The 24,145-nt window shown below is 41.1% G+C and overlaps 1 protein-coding gene across 4 annotated transcripts in view; it reads left to right on the top strand.

Annotated features, from left to right (window-relative positions):
• Csk (C-terminal Src kinase) overlaps positions 1–24,039 on the top strand; it is a 36,492-nt gene extending 12,453 nt beyond the window's left edge. For 2 of the 4 annotated variants that reach the window (XM_028309404.1, XM_028309405.1), the window contains exons 2-16: positions 3,362–3,447; positions 5,453–5,569; positions 9,885–9,965; positions 10,231–10,312; positions 10,447–10,546; positions 12,526–12,672; positions 13,315–13,405; positions 13,510–13,629; positions 15,443–15,581; positions 16,449–16,614; positions 17,360–17,524; positions 18,816–19,032; positions 19,974–20,060; positions 21,082–21,288; positions 22,670–24,039. In XM_028309404.1, the coding sequence (XP_028165205.1) occupies positions 3,400–3,447; positions 5,453–5,569; positions 9,885–9,965; positions 10,231–10,312; positions 10,447–10,546; positions 12,526–12,672; positions 13,315–13,405; positions 13,510–13,629; positions 15,443–15,581; positions 16,449–16,614; positions 17,360–17,524; positions 18,816–19,032; positions 19,974–20,060; positions 21,082–21,288; positions 22,670–22,672 (1,770 nt within the window). In that variant the 5' untranslated portion in view covers positions 3,362–3,399 and the 3' untranslated portion in view covers positions 22,673–24,039. Of the gene's footprint in view, positions 1–3,361; positions 3,448–5,452; positions 5,570–9,884; positions 9,966–10,230; positions 10,313–10,446; positions 10,547–11,167; positions 11,269–12,525; positions 12,673–13,314; positions 13,406–13,509; positions 13,630–15,442; positions 15,582–16,448; positions 16,615–17,359; positions 17,525–18,815; positions 19,033–19,973; positions 20,061–21,081; positions 21,289–22,669 lie in introns of those variants that run through there. The other 2 variants (XM_028309406.1, XM_028309407.1) reach the window with 2 other exon arrangements.
• Positions 24,040–24,145: the final 106 nt, after the last annotated feature.

Here is a 24,145-nt window from a genome sequence, read left to right as displayed (position 1 = left end):
CTGGAGCGGATTCAGCATAAATATCAACGGCGAGTACATCACCCAGACAGCAGACGATATCGTAGTCATGGCTGAGATCATGGAAGATCTAGATACAATGCTCGATGGCCTCAATAGAGTCTCTCAACAAGTGGGTCTCAAAATGAACATGGACAAGATTTAAAAATCATGTCTAAAGACCGTGTTGCACCCACTCCTCTAAAAGTTGGAGACTCTACACTCGAAGTTGTTGACAATAATGTATACCTGGGACGAACAGTCCAGTTAGGTAGGTCCATCTTCGAAGAAAGGTCAATCATCGAATCCAGCTCGGCTGGGCAGCCTTCGGGAAGCTTCACGATATTTTCACGCGGCTTCTCCGTCGCATCGCCGCTCCGCTTTAAATCCACTTTGAATCCGCTTGCAATCCTCCAGGGTGGCAAGGGCCTTAAAACTCAGCGGCACACTGATGTTCAAATACCGTAGCCGAGTCCTAAAGCCGCGGCACGCGTTCGCCACGAAAAGAGTGAGCAAGACAGCAATATCTCACTCACACGTTTCATGCCTTGTTTATAACGACCAGTCTTAACGCTCAGTTAATAAATCATCGAAACATTACAAACAATATCACATATAAACAACAAAATTAAAATTAAAACTAAATGTATTCTGTCGAGAACACTGAGAATATTCCCGGGAGCGTTCTCGGTTCTCGAGAATATTCTCAGTGGGAATATTGCCGGGAACGAGAACTTTCTCAGCGGCACATCTCTAGTCGTGCTACTTGAAATCAACGCGATAAAATGTCTGCTCCAGGCAGCGGATAATGATTAGGTCCGTTCCTGTTTCGGATATCTCCATGCAGATTGACGTTGATTGGTCCGTGGTGGTGGATTTTTGCACGTGCATGCACAGTTACATAAGTCGGTCGATATCTGGTAGCTACAGGCTGCACAGTAGTCATACTGTGGTAGTCACGACAGCCGACACGCTCCGCCGCCGCTCGTTAGTTCCGTGCCATCGACAGGACGAGTGAATCAGCACTACCTCGCCACTCCCCTACACCTAGCGTCTGCTGTTTATGATTTGCGTCATCCATCCAATACATAAGTAATAATGTTTGCGAACTAGTTACCTAATTAGAGATAAATGTGTTACTAGAACTTCGTAATGATTTTAATGCTATCATTACATGACGATCAACACTTACGACATTAATTTGATAGAATATAATAAATAAAGAAGTCTGATTTCTTATTATTTGCATTTCGGATCACTTGCCTGTGTAGGGTAGGTAGGGTAACCCCTTGCAATTTAAATATGACGAAAATAATGCCCGCCATTCGTAGTTACATTACACTGGTCAACAAAAAAAATAAAATTGTGTGTTTCCTGTGATTTTTTTTCTGTTTCTATCTCAAATTGACGCATATTTTTTAAATATGGCAATAGTTTTCCTCTAACAGCTTTTGTTTTTAAGTTATAGCTATCTACCCTCATTTAATATTTTTACTTAGATTTTTGATTTAATTGGCCAAAAAAATATATTTTGTTAGTGTTTTCGATATTGTTTCGTTATGAAGATGTTGTGTGCTTAATCCAGATGGCTTCTGCTATGTTTGTGGTAAATATAATATTTGAAAAACATCGAAAACCTCTATCGGACTTGATGAAAACTGCGTAACATCGACACTTTAATATAAATATTTGAAATTAAGTAATCAAGACCACAAATGGGTCATTTGTGTTCTGAGAATGGGTAACATATTTTAGGCCAACAAGGGGGCTACACAAAATTCCCGTTCCATGAGTCTCTGGAATAGTCGTAACAAACAATAGCATTGGTTACAAAAAATTTGACCAGTGCGGCTTCCCGCACACACAACTTTTAGCTCTTCAGCTAAAGATGGTACAAACAATTTTATAAACGTGCCTTTAGTTAGCCAAGACCGTATCACCGTACTTCCACCACTTTATATTGAGCTCGGCATCTTTAAACAGTTTGTGAAGGCGCTTGACAAAAGTGACGAATGTTTTAATTTACTTTCACGCAATTTTTCAGGATTAAGCACAGAAAACTTAAAAGCTGGTAATTTTTGATGGGACTCACATTAGGCAACTGGTGAATGATCTTAATTTTAAGAAATCAATGAATGAAGTCCATTCCTAAGCTTAAAATGATTTTTTTTCGTTATAAGTAATTTCCTAAGCAAAAAGAGATTGTTGAGAGCATGCTATCCAACTTGCAAGAGCTAGGCTGCAACATGGGCATAAAAATACACTTCATGTACTCGCATCAACATCGATTTCCACAAAATGTGGGTGATTTTAGTGAGGAGCAGGATAAAAGTATTCATTGGAATTTTCTGACAATGGAAGAAGGTTATCAGGGGCGTGGTGCTCATATATGAATGGCAGACCATTGCTGGAGTTTGCAACAAGATCTACTCAAATTTGCCTATTCAAGGAAATCATAAAAAAGATCATTTGCTAGTGTACAATAGAAATTTTATTAACACAATGTATAATTTTTCGTATTTTTTTGTCAAAATAATAACACTCTATATTTTAAAAAGTAAAGCTGTTGGCGATCTCCCAGTATTTTTTTCATAATCAGGGCCATAGAGATACCCAATAACAGAAAAGAAATTAAAGGAAACAAAATATGTGTTGACCAGTGTTATTGGTGCATGGTTTCAACTGAACTGCCACTACAGTCACCCACCATAGGACATCTGCTAGTCGAATCATAATTTATTTTTGTGAACATAAAAAGTTGTTTCTTTTACATACTACTACAGTAGAGGCAACATGAACATCGTTTTGATTGGCTTTATGGACCAAATACATTGTGGCATATTAAAATTTCGATTACTTATCAATTAATTGATAATACTTTATTGTAGAGCTTCCAGCCTTCGACAGTTCTTTCTTTTTTGCGCTAATGAGAAATGTTGAAAATTGTAATTTCATAAATACTTATGTGCTTTGTAAGTAAATAATGAATAACTTATTCTAACGCAGGCGATGCTCAGCTAGATTAGATTAAACGAAATGCCAAGACTGGCATTTGACCTACTTTAATTAATAGTTGTGATAAGAAATTGCACTTCATAACTCCATTAAGAAAGGAGGTAGTTAATTCAGTGAATAATATCTTTATTGAGGGGCTGATTTCTCAATCGTGAAATATTTATCTGTTCTCCGGACAAAACTAAAAAGTAATTGGCGATTAATAATTATAGGTAGAAAATTTCTAAATTCGTGAAAATAGTTTCATCGGTTTTATCTAAACGAAACTTTCATCGGCATTTTGTGTTACTTTATTTATGTAGGTTTCTTTTTTGTGCTTAATTTAAGTTGTCGTTTGTTTTGTTAACAGATGATGAGGTGCAAGCAGAGGTGGTAGAGTCGCACGAGATGAACTCTGACGTGCACCGTCACCAAGCGCACCCGCCGCTTGCTCAGGTAAAAATAACAACTAGTATCGGCCTCTGGCTCTGTGATCTAGTGGTAAGACCACCTGCTTCAGATGCAGAGGTCCCGGGTTCAATTCCCAGTGGGGGCAGATTTTTCTGTTCGTTTGGTGGTAGGGCTTGTACTAAGTCCGCCTGGCTAGCTACCACCATCGTACCTAAGTCTGTCGCCATAGCAACAATGTTAACAGCATTGTTGTGTTTCGGCAGTAGAGGTAAGATAGCCAGTTCCTCTGTGGTTGAGGATTCCGGGTGAAGCTCGCTTCCACCTTTGGCCTGATCGTCACTTATCATCAGGCGAGATACAGGCCAAGAGCGTCCTCGTTGTGGATAAAAAATCTAGTCTAAATGATAATAAATAATTAAAGTACTGACGTGTAAATCACGATCGGTAATCAACAGTCAGTAAAAGTAGGAAATATTAACTAATTGCTAACATTTATCAGTAATAAATTGACTGGAATTGTAGACCGGCCTGACCGGCAAAGTTCTACTCTTCTTCTCATGGTTAGATCATCGAAACTTTATTTAATTCCTGTATTTACCAATTCACGCTAAAAATAAGTATGCTTACGTGCAGAATGTTCCCATTTCACTTGTTAGTCGCCGGTTACATTTGGATCACGTTTGCAATTAAGGCAACTAACAACACGTTAAAAGTTATACTTAGATTAAATCTTTATACCACATTGTAACTTTGTACGTACATCTACGCGCGCTCTACATTCTTTCTTTCATCCAATAGTAATTTATTGTATTCGTGTTATTCAATCAAACGTCTGTAGCTGTACTACAAATTAATGTTTGTTGTAAAATTTCTCGATGTCTCAATAATATTGACGCTGATAATAAATTGATTACTTAATCGAAATATTAACTAAAATCATAAAGCAATTTGTTGCTGTTTATTTGACGTAAATTAATTGATTTTCGTGAAAAAAGGTGTTGAACTGTTGACTGTGCCGATAATGAGCTTATTAGAATCGTTTTAATATTCCAGTTTCTTAGTAGCAGTTAATTGAGCTATTTGATGTTAAAATTGTTGATGTTTTCAGATTCCTCTTTTGTCTTATTGTCTTTTGTGGGTATTCTTGCTGTAATCCGCGCATTTGTATTAAGAGCACTACAATGAATGGCGATTTTGATCATTCAGACTACAAAGACAATACCGTGAAGTAAATCCAAAATATTCGCAGAGCGCAAAATTTGTATAAATAAACCTTCACACAGTACCTGCAATCCTGCATCTCGCCTGTTTGGCGCCTGGCCAAGGTTGTGCGTTTCAGTGTAGTGGATCGTTAACTGTTTTATATGAGAACATTATCTTTTGTTCAAGAGCAATCAATCCCCGTTATGTTGTCGGATTATTGAGATTATGAGAACGATCAATTTGTAGAAAAAGCTCATCATTCAAACGTATCCACTTGAGTCTTGGATGTAGAAAGTATATCTAAGCAGGATGTGTATTTGAAAGTTGATGCAAAGTTGCGAAATAAATAATTCGAGGCACTTGACTGCGTCTCTTGATGGTTTTGGTGCAGGCTTAAGAACATCTCGCCTAGATGAAGCAATATTTCTGACAAATTAAATTTCTTTGTTTTACGTATCAAAAAAAAAGAAAGCGGCTAAAGTATCTTTTATGAATTTTACTTTGCCAAAAAGGGCAGGTTCTTCTAGCTACACATCGAAAATAGTCGCTTCTTAGTGTCTTGATAATTTTATTTTATTTATTTATTTAAACTTTAGCACACAAAGAAACAATGCACTGTGGCGGACTTAATGCCGGATGGCATTTTGGTGCAGGCTTGAGAACATCTCCCCTAGATGAAGAAATATTTCTGTCAAATTCAATTTTGTCATTGCTTTACGAGTAGAGTAGCCAAAAAAAAAAAGCGACTACGTAAAACAATCTCACTAATTTTATTTTGTTGTCTACACGTCGGAAAATATTCTTCCCCTCAGTGAACGTAGCATATAACTTGGTGCGTGTTTTCCAGCACGGTGTCCACACGGGTGCGCAGGGCGTGGGCCCTTGCGGCTGGTACTCCGCGTCGGCCGCGCCCGCGCCCACTGCGCCCGCGCGTCTCAAGCGCGCCCCGCCGCAGCAGCTGCCGGTTAGTCCCTCGTAGGCATGGAAATGATTGCTATTTTTCGTTCATTTTCATTTCATGAAATGATGATTTTTATTCATGTGATTTCACATGTGAAATTTCACAGGCAATGATTTTTATTCGCAGTGTTAAAATGTAGCTCTATCATTTAATGTGCTACTTTTAATGAAGTATGAATTATGATGGATGAACGATTGCTAATTAGCTACCTATATTAAATGTGACTTAATATCTGTTTGATTTTATGTCGCACAACAAAAAAAACAAACAGTTCCACAGCACAGTATGTATGCAACATATTATATAACCGAGCGACTAGTGAAAAATAATTCATTTCATTGTAAACAAACAACGAGCACGTTCCGACCTGCTATCTAATGAAATCATAATGAAATCACAGTGAATCATGACAAGGAAATCTAAACCTAACATCTTTGAGTTTAAAGTTCATATTTAAAATGCCCAGTTTCGTCCGTCATCACATCTCTCGTCCTTTTCTAACACGCACATGATCAAATCATTCCTACTTACTCGCTCGATCACTTCGTAAAGCTGCGCTCACGGACTTCGCTCGAATGAATGAATGAAATTCACGTGATTCGTGATTTCGTTGACTGTGAAATTATAGCAGTCTATGTGAAATAAAATAGCAGGTGTGATTAATGAAATTCATTTCATATGATTTTTCACCTGCTATTCATGAAATGTTCCATGCCTAGTCCCTCGACACCCTAATGACATGACACCAAACACTTAGGGCTATATTTCACCGAGACACCATGGCGGCGCAACCAGTCGCCGCTACCAATAAAATGTATGCAGCTTTGCGCAACCAAACGGACACCAGTGAGTAACTCTCTATAGAGCTGTATACATTTTGTTGGTAGCCGGCGACTGGTTGCGCCGCCATGGTGTCCCGGTGAAATATAGCCCTTAAAGTTACAAGTAGTCTACTAGACAAGCTGTTTAGGATAACAGTTGTGACTCATTATCTTTGCGATTGCTATCACACCTCATTGAGGCATTTGATCGACCGCTGACTATGAACGAAAAGCGAGAAGAGCTACATACTAGACCCAATATACTGAACTGTCTTATCCGTTACATTGACAGCGGGGCGCCACTGTCAATACAGAATCGCTAGTTCCGATTTTTGTCATGTTGGAAACTAAGTTGAACGATAGTGGCGTCCCCTTTCAATGAGTTTGGTGGGACAGTTCAGTTTCGGTCATCTATACAGTGTGCCGAGTGCTGTTCGCTAAGCGAACGTTAGTCAGCGAATGTAATCTTTGATAGTTCTTTGTAGCTGCGACTACTAAAGCTCCGTCCGGGCCTTTTCAAGGCGAAAGTGAATAGGCACTTACAGGGCAGATATTATGTACCATCCTAGACTGCATTCCCACTTAACACCAGGTGCGACTGTGGTCAAATACCTGCCTTGTTATGCATAAAAAAATATCTAGTAAAGCAACAACAACTCCTTGTTCGCACTAGTCGACCTAATCTACACTAATATTATAAAGAGGAAAACTTTGTTTGTTTGTTTGTTTGTTTGTTTAGTTGTAATGGATAGTTTAGTCTATAAACTAACACCCGTATGCGCATTTTATTTACGCGATTCAAAATTGTTTTAACTAACCAGCGCACGCCCACGGCCCGACACAAATTTTATTCTGAACAGCTTGTCTAGTTACTTATAAGTCTTTGCTAATGGCTACAACACTACCAACTAAGCTATTAATCAAAGCCATGACACAGGAAAATGCATTTGTTTCCCCAAAGGCTAAGCCAACCATAGCTGGGGTGTTTATAAGCGTTGCGCGTTGTCGTGTATAAGTTATTTGACAGAAATTAATTATTTTATGACGCGAATGTAAACTTTGTAACGGTGTAAAATACATAGTGATCACTTTATTGAGAATGCATGAAATAACAAAATTGACCCAAAATAGTTTGTTGACTAAGAAATTATTGTTTAGTTGTGTTCTGTATTTTAAAGTATGTAGTTGAGTTATGTAACATCATAATCATTAAGTAGGTACTTTTAGATATTGTAAATCCAATTAGAAAAAAACAATTAACGTGAAATTTGAATTCATGTTTTTGAAGGCCAGATAATAATTAAGACATACTAAAACTAATCGGTATAGTGGCCTACATTCTGAAAGCATAAAATTGAATGATATACAGCCTTGGCCAAAAGTATTGAGCACCCATGTTATTTATTAATTTTGAAGGAATTATACATGTGTCTGAATCAAAACAGTTTTTAACAGTTTTATATTGTTTATTTACAACAAAAAAATAATACTTTGTTGGACCACCCTTCGCCTTAATTACTGCAGAAATTCTTTTTGGTAAAGATTGTACTAATTTATTACAATCGTCACATGTTAAAGCGTTCCACTCTTCTCGCAAGCGATGTTTTAGGTCTTCTTTTGTTATTATTGAATGGCGCCGGACCTTGCGCTTCAATAGACCACACAAATGCTCGATGAGGTTCAGGTCTGGTGACTGGGCAGGCCATTCAAGCAGCTCGATGTTATTGTCACTAAACCAAGCCATCTTTCGGTCAGCTTTGTGACAAGGTGCGTTATCCTGCTGGAATTTGACGCTCTTCATGTTGATGTCACCAAAAAGTGTTGTAAACGAGGGCAGAAGTGCGGATTCAAGAGCGTTTATGTACTTTGTAGAGTCCATGCGTCCTTCACACACAAACATTTCCCCAACTCCTGCGGCGCTCATGCACCCCCAGACCATCACACTGCCGCCGCCGCGTTTGACGGTAGGTACCACACACTCCGGGGTAAATTCTTCGTCTACTCGACGACGGACAAATGTCACACCAGGTGTGCCAACAATCTGTAAAGTAACGAAATTTTGTTAAGTGTTTTTCGGTCCAATATTTATTTTTACAAATATAGTTTTATAATATTATTGTCGCGTATTGTTATTACATGATATTGGCTAACTTACCTCAAAGTTTGATTCATCTGACCACACAATGTTTTTCAAATCTTCCTCAGTGAAAGTTTGGTATTTTAAAGCCTACTCGTAACGAGCTGTTTTGGTCTTTTCTGAGAGCCATGGCTTCTTTCTGGCTGTATAGCCCTTAAGCCCAGCTTCTTGGAGTCTTCTGCGAGTTGTTCTTGCAGAAATTGGCGTATTAATTTCAGCTGATAACTCAGCAGCGAGGTCGGAAGAAGTTTTTTTATGATTTTTCAAAGACTAACAATACTACAGTATCATAGCTAAACATCTCGAAACGTGTTTTATTGCACGTTGTGCCGTGAGTTTATGTTTCAAAACCTGTCAAGGAAAGGTTTTTATCAAATATCTTTGAGTATCTTTTATAGTTATCATGTATAAGCAGTATTTAGGGGGTGCTCAATACTTTTGGCCAAGGCTGTATGTGAAAATTTAGAGTTTACGTTGCATGCAATACCGATCTAAATGAATGTTAGCGTGACACCGTCAGTTATTATATCCAATGGCCCCATTCACACAGCTAATCGACACGCTAGAGTTTTAAGTGAGATTTACGAAAACCTTAAAACGGCAAAATACAATATTTTGAACGACTTTAGAATTGCTTCGTGGTTAGCCGCTCATCTTTGAAGCAATGTTTACCGTTAACGATGGTGGCTTGAATTAAGCAGCTGTAAAACGTGCTTTCCCTGTTTTTATTGCGTCGTTTTTCTTTTTCACTGTCCGTTTTTCACTTCAAAATGCTATTTTGCTTTGTTTGCCTAGTTTTGCGTCACTAATTAATGGGTAATCAGTTAGATTGTTGAAGGGTTTTAATTGATTAATGATGTAATCTTATCAATAGGCATATTGTATTTTTCTATTTTTCATTATTCTATTATTCAAGTAAACTGTTAATATTGATTTACAACTTGGAAATATGCGTCACAAAACATAGTTATGATGGTTAACATTTACAATGATTTAGCAGAAAAACGATGTTGTTAGTCGTTCACTATTGAAACAATAGTCTGTAATAAAATGAAGATCTTATTGTAACACATGTATCCTTGTAATATTTTATATCATTTATTGTCCTTTGTTGGATGCTAATTTTATGTTCTCGCTAGAAAACGGAGTATGATCTTGTGTGCTCTTATCCCCATTGACTATTGTTTGCCGATGAAAAATTTCACACGGCTAGAAAGTCCCACAACGCAGTAAAACTGCATGAGCATATTTTCACTAACAGCCACCTCGTATACCCGCAATGCTGACTCGCATCTCGATTGTATATTTGCACCGAAATGGGTGAAGTTATTTTTAGTGTAATTCATACATTGTGTTCTAGTCGGGAGGTGGAGTGAGCGGTAGTAATGGGCCACACGCGCCTCTCTCGCCCACCGCATTGCAGAACTCAGTACAACATAATGTAAGTGCGAAACATGCATAAGAACATTTATTGATTGCATCCGCTGAGGCGGTTTGAATTTTCTTTTAGAAAAGTTTCCAGACGGTTATTTTAGTCTTTTCACTAATAAAAGTTACACGCGTTTAACACTATAAAACAGTGATGTTTTGTATGAAAATGTGTGTTAAAGGTTGTAAGTTTTATTATTAAGAGGATAAAACATTACATTATGTACCGGAGACATTATTATGATTGTTTACTAGTAATAGTTGTTGTTTTTCCGCAGAACATAATGTCTTCGTCAGTCCGGGCGCCCGCGCCGTCGGGACAGGCACCTTCCGCGATGCACACTTCCCAGACCTCGCCCGGTTCGTTATTTATGTTGCTATGTCCTTGTTTAACTAGCGATTAATAAATACTAATAATTAGTCAGTATTATCCTTATATTGCGCCTAGCAAGTAGCGTTGGAATTATCACTTTAGTTTCGTTGTTTTCTTCTAGTGGTGATGAGCAAAGGCGCTAGCGACGTGCTCTTGAACTCTACGACGACCCAGAATCCGCCGCCAGCGGGCAGCAGGCTTGTCAATATGACACAGTGGCCGTGAGTAAAATATCTCATTTTAATTAAATTACTACTACGTTTTACTCATAATACTGTACATTGTGCTCTATTATAAAGTTAGATGCTACTTTATGTCGTTCGGGTGGGGTTTTTACTCCATGAAAAACAACTATTCAGTCATAATATATCGCTATTAAAATTTTAATGCATAAGTTATTTGTCACACATTCGTATTTTACAAACGAATTGATATTCTATTAATTTTAATCTCTATTAAATGTAATATTAATATACTATCATGTTGAATGTTGTTTGTTATTCATGATATATAAATAAGTAACTGATGCCATTAATTAATTTTTACATTTATTTATATGATTAAAATCGAGCAATTTGCTTTTTGCTTTCCTTTCTTCAGAAATGTCATAAAGTTATTAGCTTTCGACTTTCGCATGGAATAAAAACAATTCCAAGTGCGGTATTTTTATCGGTTAGGTAATATTGATACATTATAATAAAGCATTTAGCGAATACAAACAAATATACTCGTCACTCAAACGCGTTTTGCTACTTCCACTCATAGACACCCTCGATTTGATCAATAAATCTTATCTCGCCGGTTATCTGACTGATAGCAAAGGTAATGTTTTAGGCGAGCGTTTAGTATTTGGAAGAATGGAGAGTGATATCACAGAGTGTTATTACAAGCCACATAAAATTAAATTGTTCATACCGCCAATTTTGGCGTATGATGATTTTGAGTAAATATCACTTTACGTTTTAGTGCTTACTATTAGTGAACGCTAACACCATTAGCAAATATCTGCTAAATTCAAGATTGTTAAATCTATGTGTTTGTATTGTACATCGTGATTTACCTTGGTGATCGTTATGAATTGTCCGATCGGTTTTCAGATGACGATTTCAGCTTTAGCTAACGTCAATTTTGGTTCGGAGTAATTTTTAAGGTGTTTTTTATTGGAAATATACTTCCAACGTGAGCTCTGTAAATACACTACATTAATACTTAAGTTTTTAATCAGATAGTAATTTAAATAAGTAAAGTATACACTATACACATAAGGTAGTAGATATCTTCAAAAAATCATACACATTTTTTTCACAAGATTTTACGTTTTAATTTGTTCATTTAAAAGGTAGGGCAGATGATTCCACAAAAAGCAAAAGGTAGACAATTTCTAAGCGAGAACTTGGCCTGCACTTATACGCGTGCCTCCCAGTATGATTGAATATATTGAATCCCTTAGTCGCTTCTTACGATATTCTTTTGGATCTCTATTCTTTATAGGGAAGTAGGTGGTTCAATTCTACCCTGCTGGAACCAGATGGTTATGTTCTTAATATGTTGAACGCCACGTGACTCACTGGTGAACCTCGAACAATAAAATTTATATTGGGTCTAGCTTCTCGGCAGTAGAGATGTCAATTGACTGAAGCTGACCGGTCATGATGGGTCAAATACCATAAATGACCGGTCAAAACGGTCAAATTCAGTCAATTTGACTCAATATTATTGTACTACCACCGAATAATTTATTTATTTAGGTACCCAATTTATATGCAATTTTAAATGAAGGAACGTTAATTTATATTATGCATGTGAGCGGGGTGCGGGGCAATTACGTAGGGAAAGAAAGAGAGCTCAATAAATCATTACTAAACACTTATTGTTTCAATTTAGAAGTTGTAGACTCATTGTTAAATGTTTAACTATAATAAATCATTATAAACCACTTTTTTATTTCAATTAAAGACGTTGTAGACTTTTATCAATCACAAAATCTAAGAAAAAACAAAAAAAAAAGATTCTAAACTATTACTGAAATCAAATTGACCGTAATTGACAGTTTATGACTTGTTTTTGACCGTTTTTGACCAATTTGACCGTAAATGACGGTCAGACAAATTCAGCTGCTTTAGTCATTTTCAACACTACTCGGCAGTCAATGACTTATTTATTATTATTGTAATCTTATTTAATTCGGATTTTGTTGCAGCTGGCACCACGGCGCGATATCCCGCGAGCGCGCGGAGGCGCTTCTCTCGGGCTCTCCAGACGGCGTGTTCCTGGTGCGAGAAAGCACCAACTTCCCTGGTGACCACACGCTCTGCGTGCGGTTCCGAGGACGCGTCGAACACTACCGGTGAGATGCCCTAGTAACTATAAGGATCCAGCTATAGTTATACCATAAAAGCGGGCATGTTTGTCAACTTTCGAGTGTCCAAGGTGCAATGTCTTGCGAGAGAACTAACTTCCCTGGTGACCATACACTCAGCGTGAAGTTCCGTGGCCGCGTCGAACACTAAAGATTCCCCTGAACAACTAAAGATCCCAGTTATAGTGAGACCACAAAAGCGAGTTTGTTCGTTTACTAGTGAGTGTCTACGGCGCGGCTACTATCGGGCTCTTGACGGCTTGTTTCTAGTGCGAGAAAGCACCAACTTCCCCGGCGACCATACGCTCTGTGTGCGGTTCCGTGGACGCGTCGAACACTACCGGTGAGATGCCCTAGTAACTATAAGGATCCAGCTATAGTTATACCATAAAAGCGGGCATGTTCGTCTACTCGCAAATGATACTACGGTACGGCGCGATATCCCGCGAGCGATTGATGCTGAATTAAATAGACAGTGCGGCGTAGAAGGGGTATACCATGCGCCACGAGTGCAACGGCACACTAATGTCGCTTTCTTCATATTTAGGTGACTGCAGATCTGTATCCATAAGACTTAAGACTTTTTCTTATGTCATGTAATTTGATGAGTTTTTGTTACTTATTTTTCAGAGTAAAATGGGCCACTGCACCTGATACACAAAACCAACGTCTGACGATCGATGACGAGGAATTCTTCGACACTATGACCGATTTAATACACGTAAGCATTATTCTTACAATGTTTGCGATAATAGCAATACTAATATATGAACACATGTAAAATTATTAGGATTATTTTCGTAATGTATATTTTTTCACTTACAGCATTATTTACAAGATGCAGATGGACTATGCACAAAGTTGGTGCGGTGTTTACCCAAAGCGACTCCGAATGGTGCCAATAACAATGGATCTATGCAACCCCCATACCCACCTCATCCGCAGGTAAGATATAAACATCTATTAAATCGTTGTAGTGTATAATATGGCTTATTTTCATTATGCATATGATTCCCTAAATAAAACTAGGCTATATTTCAAGTTATAATATTAAATTAAATATGCACTTAGATTCACATAATATCTATTACGCTGTTTTACTTCATATTATTTTTAGCGTAGGTATCTGTGTTTAGTTATGAAAATGAAACATGCAACTGTAAGGCCATCCCCTTGCAATATTACAAGGAAAATATCCAACAAATAAATGTCACGAGGTAAAAAGTGTTGCTCTGATTGTCTTTGCCTGCATTTTTACGTAATGAGGAAATAACTAGACTGTTTCCTAACGTGTAATGAGTTGAGTCAATGTTACGGCATCGTGACGCCCCTGTGTCACCCACGGTTGCTTGGCGCAGTTAAACTACTAACAGTTTATGGTCTTCCGTAAATATGCATCTAGGCTAGCTATTTTGTGATGATGATATTACATAATTATAATATTTTAGCTATCTGCATACCGATATTATTCTTGAATTATGCTCGTGAACACGTGTTTTGCTTTTTAAATTTGGTTAGGACGGCCGAATTAGTCAAATTTATTGAACTTGCTCTGCGTGCTTCAGATCTAAATATTTAAACTTCGCTTACGTCCACAATTTAAAATTCAATACGTCTGGCCTCCCGCCGACTGGAATTCAAGGTTCCTAAATCTTAAATACGGGAGTGTACTGCTTGTATGAGCTAGTCTATATGAGACTTACTCTCCCGTAAGGAATTTATTTGTTTAATTATTCGCTTGTCATATTATTATGTTTTATTATACAGGTTTTAAAAATAAATAAACATGACTTAAAGTGTTAGACACTTTAATGTAAATTAATTAATGTTGGAAAGCGACTGCTTTTCTTTTGTTGTTTTCTCTGTCTGTCTTGTCCACGAAAAAAGGTTGAGCACCATTTGACAGGCGCTCCGCAGCGCAGCAAAAAGCGTTAAAATGTTCCTATACATTAATGCTTCAACCACACCAACGCGTGCAGATCGCCATCGCCGGCGCGATCATAGGGAAATGACAGGTCGCGTGAACTGTCATGGGTCGCGGGACCTGTCATATTGGCCTTTGATCGTGCCGGTGTTGGTGTGATTGAAGTTTTATTATACATTTTTATGGTATGTGTCGCATTACCATCGTTTAACCCTATACGTGGCTCTGTCACATTGTATATTGCCTGCCACCATAATTTGACCCTTATTCTCTCACTATAAGCACAGAATAATAATAAGTACTACGTACAGAAGTTTTACTTCGCGAAGGTATTTAAAAAATGTATGCTCAATGTCATTAAAAATATGGTGTAATTTAGCCTGTCTCAAGAGTCAAGCACCATTTTGTTGACAAACGTCAGTGATCGGCACTGCGCCGAAGCTATAGGGCTGACTTCGGTAAAATGATGTGACGTGAGGTGCAACTGCGGAAAATGGCGGAGGAAATACATGATTTAGCATGAATTATCATGAATAATATTAACTACTTATTTACCTCTCAGTGTCTTGAGGCAACTTAAAAAAGTACATTCTGTGTTTTTATTATTATTTAGGCAGTTAAATACTGCACAGTATTTAGTACACAATTTTCTTTATTTTCTTCCATCATACACAAGAATACGCGTGCGTGAGTCAATGTTCGCTCGTATGTGAGGCCTTGTCGAATAGTATCCTGTAGGTGGGCATCGTGCGTGTTTTGTTTTCGATGTAAACTCGCGGAGATGAACAGGCCTGCTATAAGGTCAAAAGCCAATAAAAACTTGTTTGCCCGCAGCAGCCGCCGCCGTACCCGCCCACGCCGAGCGTGTCGAGCGCGCTGAGCTCGGGCCACTTCCAACACACGTACTCCACGCAGGCGCCCGCGCCCGACCAGACCGACGGCGCTCTGCAGCCGCAGAAGTTTGTGGATGCGCGTGAGTGTACCCCTTTATTTCTTGCTGACTGACGTGAAAGCAGCAGTGGGAGACGGCTTATGTGACTGCACCAGACAGTCTGCCAATAGAGAGAGATGGAGGGAGACCGTGCGGAGAGTTGTATCCGCCTCTACAACCGATGTGAACAACGCCTCAACGTGACCACGACCGCTCTGCCAAGAGCGTAACGAATAAGAAGAGATGACTCTTTTATAATGCGAACAGCTAGGGCTTGGAATTCGCTGCCTGCTGCTGTCTTTCCCGAACACTTTAATCCGGGCCTTTTCAAGGCGAGAGTGAATAGGCACATACAAGGCAGATATGTACCATCCTAGACTGCATCTCACTTAACACCATGCATAATTATGTGTTTGCATATGTGTATGTCAAGAGGATGCATCAAATGAGGACTATTATCGCTTTTAGACTTAACACTTGGCACCACTGACAAGTAATAGTACCTTATTCTACGGTCTTAATCCTGGTGAGTGCAAATGCGATAGTGATTCAGCGCTCACCAGTTTGCGCCACTGTCTTAGCTACTAGTGAGGGCAAATACTATAGCCCCTATTGCATAGGGGTAGGGGCTGGCTAGTGGGTTATGTGGGGCTCTCCCTGCCAAAAGAAAGAGGCATATTCCCAATAAAATCCTGACGACGCCCTCAGAATCCATGTGAGTTGGGAACACGGGATAGCCCCATCGGCAGTAGCCTCTAGCTAGAATTCCTCCGTCTTCGTTTTGCTTGCTTTGAAAAAGCAAGCGCCAACCATGTTTAACCGGATCCTCAGTTCTTTAGTGAGCACTCAACCTCTTTATGCTGACCCAATGAACCGTTTATCAACGCAAAGTAATTATTTTTATTCTAGGCTGGCGGATAGATGAACGCGATCTCGAGATACGAGAAAACATCGGCAAAGGTGAATTCGGAGATGTCATGCTGGGCATACTAAACGGCACGCAGAAAGTCGCCGTCAAAATATTGAAGGACCGCGAGGCTGCGAGTAAATTCCGTGCTGAAGCGAGCGTTATGGCGTAAGTAATTGAGTATAATTTAGATTACATTTTACCGATACCTTTTGTAATTTTGCCCAATAGTTGTTGAATGTAGTGACCGGCAGTTTTAGGGAATAAGAAACTAGGTTTTGTAAGTTTCTTGAGTGGGAGAATAGTTCATAGTTAGAAGAATTTGTTCTACCCTCACCATCCTGGCCAGATACCTGGATGTTAGCATATCCCTCCCTAGTTGCCTCTAACATCTGCGGGCAGAGTTATAGGGCCAGAACCACGCAGCTAAATTAAATTGTAAACTGATTAGTGTTGTCAAATACCCTATGGCCGCGTGTACACGCTAAGAAACGTCGCCGGGCCTACGCAAGAATTCGTGTCGTTTCTACACACATAGTGGTGCTACAGCTTTGGTGCCATAGTAACAAATGCTAAGGCTGACGTATTCTGTCAGAATACAGCACTTTTTTTTATTGGCCGACACTTTTGATTTTGAACAAAAAATGTATGAATAGTCGATGACTTTTAGATCTCAAATACTCGACGCACAGTGGAGCTACGGCTTTGGTGCCATAGTAACAAATGCTAAGGCAGACGTATTCTGTCAGAATACAGCACTTTTTTTTGTTGGCCGGCACTTTTGATTTTGGACCAAAAATATATGAAACGTGGATGATGTCCTTTTCGTAGCTGAAATTTCTTAGCGTGTACAAGAAGCCTATTTCTGTTGCCAGGTCGTTGATGTCAATAACCTATTTCTATCGACCCCCAGATCCCTAAAGCACGAGAACCTGGTGCGTCTACTTGGGCTGGTGTTCAGCGCGAGCGGCAGCACGTGCATCGTGACCGAGCACTGCGCGCAGGGCTCGCTGCTCGACTATCTGCGCTCGCGCGGCCGACACTACGTCACGCAGCTCAACCAGATCAACTTCGCCTAGTAAGTGTGGAGTGTTACCAGAGTAAATACAAATGAGTGACCTACTCATTTGAATCTTCATAGAAACGGCCAGGCGCGGTTTGCCAATACGTATGCGGCGCGCACGCACACACTGACAAAATTCGGGGCACCTCACCGCTAATCCACGTAAAATTTTGTCAGTGTGTGCGTGGGCGCCGCATACGTATTGGCGCGCTCACATACAAACCGCGCTCGGTGCGTTTCTATGAAGATGACCTACTCATTTGTATTACGTTTATTTGTATTTCTGTTACGTCACGCAGCTCAACCAGATCAACTTCGCTTAGTGAGTGCTACGGATAATTCAACATTTCAGTTGTTCATTACGTCACGTAGCTCGACCAAATCAACTTCGCTTAGTGAGTGCTACGGATAATTCAACATTTCAGTTGTTCATTTCGTCACGTAGCTCGACCAAATCAACTTCGCTTAGTGAGTGCTACGGATAATTCAACATTTCAGTTGTTCATTACGTCACGTAGCTCGACCAGATCAACTTCGCCTAGTGAGTGTGGAGTGTTAGCGGAGTAAATACAAATGAGTAGGTCATCTTCATAGAAACGGCCGAGCGCGGTTTGTATGTGAGCGCGCCAATACGTATGCGGCGCGCACGCACACATTGACAAAATTTAACGTGGATTAGCGGTGAGGTGCCCCGAATTTTGTCAGTGTGTGCGTGCGCGCCGCATACGTATTGGCAAACCGCGCCTGGCCGTTTCTACTTTACTCTGGTGTTACGGATAATTCGACATTTCAGTTGTTCACTACGTCACGCAGCTCAACCAGATCAACTTCTCCTAGTGAGTGCTTCCAGGTTCTCTGAATACTTCGCGGTTCAGTTGTCCATTTCTACTATTTAATAGAATAAACATTAAACTCTAGTCTTGGAAGGAGTCGTCTTGAGGCTGGATGCCACCGTCAAACCGTCCTGACCCTGCGACAGAGCGTTGCGCAATGCTTGCGCCTGTGTTTGACATGAAACCATCCACATTATACCAATACTATTTGGCGCTATAGTGCGACGCTAAAGCTCTAGCGTGCGCTAGATTCACGTTCTGTTTGGCGAAGCCTATAAAAGCGCAAATCAAATAAACTATGCTGTCCGCTAACTTTCTAGACTATCTTCTCTGATGTGTTAGAGAAGCAACACATTAATATTGTCTCGTGTCAGATTTTCAAGCGGCTTAATCTCACTTCTTGTAATGTCCGTTAAGGAGTTTCATTTATGTAAAATCTGCCATTTTTATTAATTTAAAATATCAATTCGCAGTGACGCATGCTGCGGGATGGAGTACCTAGAGCGGCAGCGTGTAGTCCACCGAGACTTGGCGGCGCGGAACGTGCTAATCTCGCAAGAGGGAACCGCTAAGGTGGCGGACTTTGGATTAGCGCGGCCTGACGCCGGCCAGGACGACCCGGCCGACGCGCAGCGGCTGCAAGCCAAGCTGCCCATCAAGTGGACCGCGCCCGAAGCGCTCAAGTACAACGTGAGTATGGTTGCTAAGCGACGTAACAGGCAGTAGTATCTACGAGTGCCAGCGTGTAGTCCATCGAGACTTGGCCACACGCAACGTGCTAATCTCGCAAGAGGGGACCGCTAAAGTGGCGGACTTTGGGCTAGCGCGGCCCGACGCCGGCCAGGACGACCCGGCCGACGCGCAGCGGCTGCAAGCCAAGCTGCCCATCAAGTGGACCGCGCCCGAAGCGCTCAAGTACAACGTGAGTACGGTTGCTAAGCGACGGCGTGACAGAGTAGTTATTGTCTAGAGTGGCAGTGTAGAGAAATGGCGGTACGCAACGTGCTAATCTCGTAAGAAGGGACCGCCAAGTGGAGAGCGCGCGAAGGGCTCAAGTACAACGTGAGTATGGTTGCTAAGCGACGTAACAGTCAGTAGTTAGTATCTAGAGCGGCAGCGTGTAGTCCACCGAGACTTGGCGGCGCGGAACGTGCTAATCTCGCAAGAGGGAACCGCTAAGGTGGCGGACTTTGGGTAAGCGCGGCCCGACGCCGGCCAGGACGACCCGGCCGACGCGCAGCGGCTGCAAGCCAAGCTGCCCATCAAGTGGACTGCGCCCGAAGCGCTCAAGTACAACGTGAGTACGGTTGCTAAGCGACGGCGTGACAGAGTAGTTATTGCCTAGAGTGGCAGTGTAGAGAAATGGCGGTGCGCAACGTGTTAATCTCGCAAGAAGGGACCGCACCCGAAGTGCTCAAGTACAACGTGAGTATGGTTGCTAAGCGACGTAACAGGCAGTAGTATCTAGAGTGGCAGCGTGTAGTCCACTGAGACTTGGCGGCGCGCAACGTGTTAATCTCACAAGAGGGGACCGCCAAGCTGTAATCATCCACCTTTTTCAACCATTGCGTTCTGCTTCAGATAAATGCTTCCTAAATAATTATTTTAATCAAAACTTTTGTCTTTTGCAGAAATTTTCAAACAAGTCTGACATGTGGAGCTTCGGTATACTTCTATGGGAAATATACTCCTTCGGTAGAGTGCCATATCCAAGAATCGTAAGTACTTTTATTTATTTAGTGTCTTAATACCTTGATACTATACTATTATGGCGATCTTTTTGTGTATTCAGAATAAAAATTTCATTATTTTTTATTTGGCATGTGGTGACAGGGATCATAATGATAATGTATGATATCCGGGAATATTTTCGAAACTGTTGAATTTCACGAGTGTTGAACTTTCCGTTTGACATTGATTAGCCTGTGGCCTAATTCACGTATTTTGACAGTCAAGATCTCGCTGACGTTCAAAAGTCGTCCCATTGAAAAACAGTTCTAAATCCGTATTCACAAGGTTCATTTCGATAGAACGATCACTTGATAGGATCGCAACTCAGCGATTTGTTGTCATTGTTTGTTACGCCCATTGAAAAACATTTCTAAATCCGTATTCATAAGGTTCATTTCGATAGAACGATTACTCGATAGGATCGCGCATTCAGTGATTTGTTGTCGTCGAAGTTTTGTTACGTGAAAGCCGTGTTTTCACTAGGACACTGCGAGCGTCGACATGCGCGATCTTCGTGTCCCTCGACAGTCGTCCGACAGCCTTTGAGTAGTGAGGACGCGTGTCGCTTTGTGTCGCTCCTCGGGCGACATACTGTTCACTACTGGCTAGTGAACAAGTCATATGTCGAGGGACAAAGTCGCAGAGACAAACTACGCGAATGTTGGACGACTTATCTCCGCGGCAGTGGCGGCGTAGCATGGGTTGGCACCCGGGGTGATCACCCCCCCCCCCCATAAGTCCTAAGGCACCCCCTGGAACTCCCCAGGATTTTGACCGATTCGAAGATTGATAGACAATCGCCCCCCGTATCATGACATAGACCGCAGACTGCCATGCAGATGCACCAGTGAGTACTAATCTGCGCGACTGTTGTCACCCCCTGATGCTTGGCACCCAGGGCGAACCGCCCCCTTACGCCGCTAGTGTCTCCGCGACATGTCCTCTAGTGAAAACGTGGCTCTAGGCTGCTGATCGTGAGTTATGTGAGCCATATGTTTACGTATACAGCCGCTGGCAGAGGTGGTGCGTCACGTGGAGCGCGGGTACCGCATGGAGGCGCCGGAGGGCTGCCCGGGCGGCCCGTACGAGGTGATGCGAGCGGCGTGGCACGCCGACCCCGCCCAGCGGCCCACCTTCGCCGCCACGCGCCTGCGCCTCGCCGCCATCCGCACCGCCGCCCACCAGCACCAGCCGCACCAACCGCCGCCGCACCCGGTGAGTAAACAATAGTATATTTTTTCGACAGCAAAACCATTTAGGCGGGTTTTAGAATCGCGCTGACAGATCAATATGACCCACGCTGAACCGTCCCACCCGTGGCACGCCGACCCCGCCCAGCGGCCTACCTTCGCCGCCACGCGCCTGCGCCTCGCCGCCATCCGCACCGCCGCGCACCAGCCGCACCAACCGCCGCACCCGGTGAGTAAACAGTAGTATATTTTTTCGACAGCAAAACCATTTAGGCGGGTTTTAGAATCGCGCTGATCGTCGGCGCTGACAGATCAATATGACCCACGCTGAACTGTCCCACCCGTGGCACGCCGACCCCGCCCAGCGGCCCGCCTTCGCCGCCACGCGCCTGCGCCTCGCCGCCATCCGCACGGCCGCGCACCAGCACCAGCCGCACCAGCCGCCGCCGCACCCGGTGAGTTTACTTGCACTCAGCGAGTTTACATCGAAAACAAAACACGCACGATGGCCCACCTACAGGATACCATTCGACAAGGCCTCACATACGAGCGAACATTGACTCACGCACGCGTATTCTTGTGTATGATGGAAGAAAATGGTGTACTAAATACTGTGTACCTGCGCCGCCTCGTTTGTATTTTGGCAGTTGCCCATTTATTGTCCCGAAGCAGTGGTAGGGTTAATATTGGGACGTGTAAAAGTGCTTTTTAAAAGCCTATTTGCAAAAATAAATGAATTTTATTAATTTATGCAGTGCGGCGCGGTTGGAGCGCGGGCCCGCGTTCAAATTTGGTGTGACATACTTCAAAGAGTTTCTTGTATTACAACTTGCGCGGGCCCGCATTCAAACTGCACTGCTACTGCCCTGCGTTTGGTCTGCCCAAAGCTTTCAAGGATCAGCCAAACCAACGCGATCATACGCGATCAGCCGGCGTGCAGCGATGGCGACCAGACATAAATGCATTTATCGCCATCGCTGCACGCCAGCTGATCGCGTGTGATCGCGTTGGTTTGGCCGAACCTTTAGGCGGGTTTTAGAATCGCGCTGACCGCTCGCTGATCGTCGGCGCTGACAGATCCATATGTATTTAATTGAAGGGAACGTTCCTGAGTGATGCTGATCGCTCGGCGCCGACGCTTCATACATTTCGGCTGTCAGCGCTGACGATCAGCGTTGGCAAGATAATCAATTGACATTTGACATACTTTTTATGACCTGTCTTAACGTGTCATATAGATTGTACTGCCAATTGCCATCAGTATATCCGTCCATGGTAAAATATTAAAATGGCCTGTTTATTTTACTATGGTAAAATATTTCAGGCTTAACGTTAGTATTTACTCTTCTGAGATTCAATGACCTTGTCGAGATTTTATCGTTATCGTTGTATTCATTTTGTTACAGTGAACATCGGTCGGGAATGAAATGGATGGACTAAATAAACCGTGAATTAAAAACAAATTAGTTATGTGCTGTGAAGGTTGCGAGTTCTATTTCCTTACTTGTCATACAACTAATGTAAGTACTAAATTATTTTAATAATATGTTTAAAGACACTTCCGATAAGGCGAAATTCTAATGTAGTTTAGTTGGGTAGTTCGTACAATTGGTGTGCCGTAGAAGAAGGAGACGTGCAATGTTCGATGTTATTCTATTGCACGCTAGTACAGAGCTTTTAGCGATAAGTCTTTTTAACATTGTTCCTCATTAGTAACTATCCAAATATTTATTTAGGCGATGAGAGTTATTATACCAGTGATCAAACATCACCAATGAAGATTTAGTAAATTAAATATTTTTATAAACCTGCAGTAATTAATGAAAATAATATTTTCTTGGTAAGAACCACGATACCTAGTGTCTATATGATAAGATTTCGGAGTCTGTTTCGCTAAAAGCTCTGTATGATTTGGCCTAAAATTTATCGAATTTTCCTTACACATTCTCGTAAAGATTCCACCCAATGTGGCCAATAGCCGTATGTCGGTACTCTAGTACTGTCTAGTCAAATATACTTTTTATTATAACATAATTGTTATTTTCATATTAATTAAAAACGTAAGGTGACTGATAAATATAAAGGGTCAAAAGGTTCAACTATGCACTAATAATAGACGTATTGTATTACTACACAGTTAGTGCTAGAAATGGTCATATAATATTAGCACAATGATGCAGATACTATAAACAACTTCTAGCAGCTATTTATGACGGTAAAGTGAGCACAAACCCGAAACAGATTGTACGGAGTTGTAAATAAATTGATGCATTTGCCTTGTGTGGCAAATTATTGTTGCATGTTAGATACATGTCTTTAATCCTAGTTGCATGTGATTCATGTACAACTCCGTATGCGATTCACCTATAGCTATATCAAATAAATTCAATTAGGCCCACCTTTGCCCAAAAACTACAATCGGAACGTTATAAATTAAAAAGTGATCATCCAACCCACCATGGTTGTGTGGCTGCAGCTGATTCTGAGCGAGTCAATCATTCCTCATAACATTAGCATCAAAGTCTGATATAGTTTAAAATCTTCAATGCATTTTTAGCTAATCTGCATTAGAGTAAAAATGAGAAATATACATTTTGTGCTCCAGTTTATATGCGACTAGCCATAAATGAAAGAAAAAGTTGCAAATATGCCAACTTTCAGGTTGTGTGCTATTATAAATTTAGAAAGTAGCTAAATGCCAGTTACTTTTGGAATATTCTAAAATATAAATTAGGTAATGGAGTTAATTTATGGATGTTTTAAAATAATGAATGTGTATCATCATGACAAATTATAACCACTTTTTTGCTGCCACAAAATAGACTTTTTTGTTCTTTGTTTTACCCTGTCTTTTTGCATTTTACAAACATTTTAAACTTTAC

This window comes from Ostrinia furnacalis, unplaced genomic scaffold (assembly GCF_004193835.3).
Source record: "Ostrinia furnacalis isolate ACB-3 unplaced genomic scaffold, ASM419383v2 OfSCF2780, whole genome shotgun sequence".
Lineage (NCBI taxonomy): Eukaryota > Metazoa > Arthropoda > Insecta > Lepidoptera > Crambidae > Ostrinia > Ostrinia furnacalis.
This window is presented reverse-complemented; position numbering and strand designations above follow the sequence as displayed.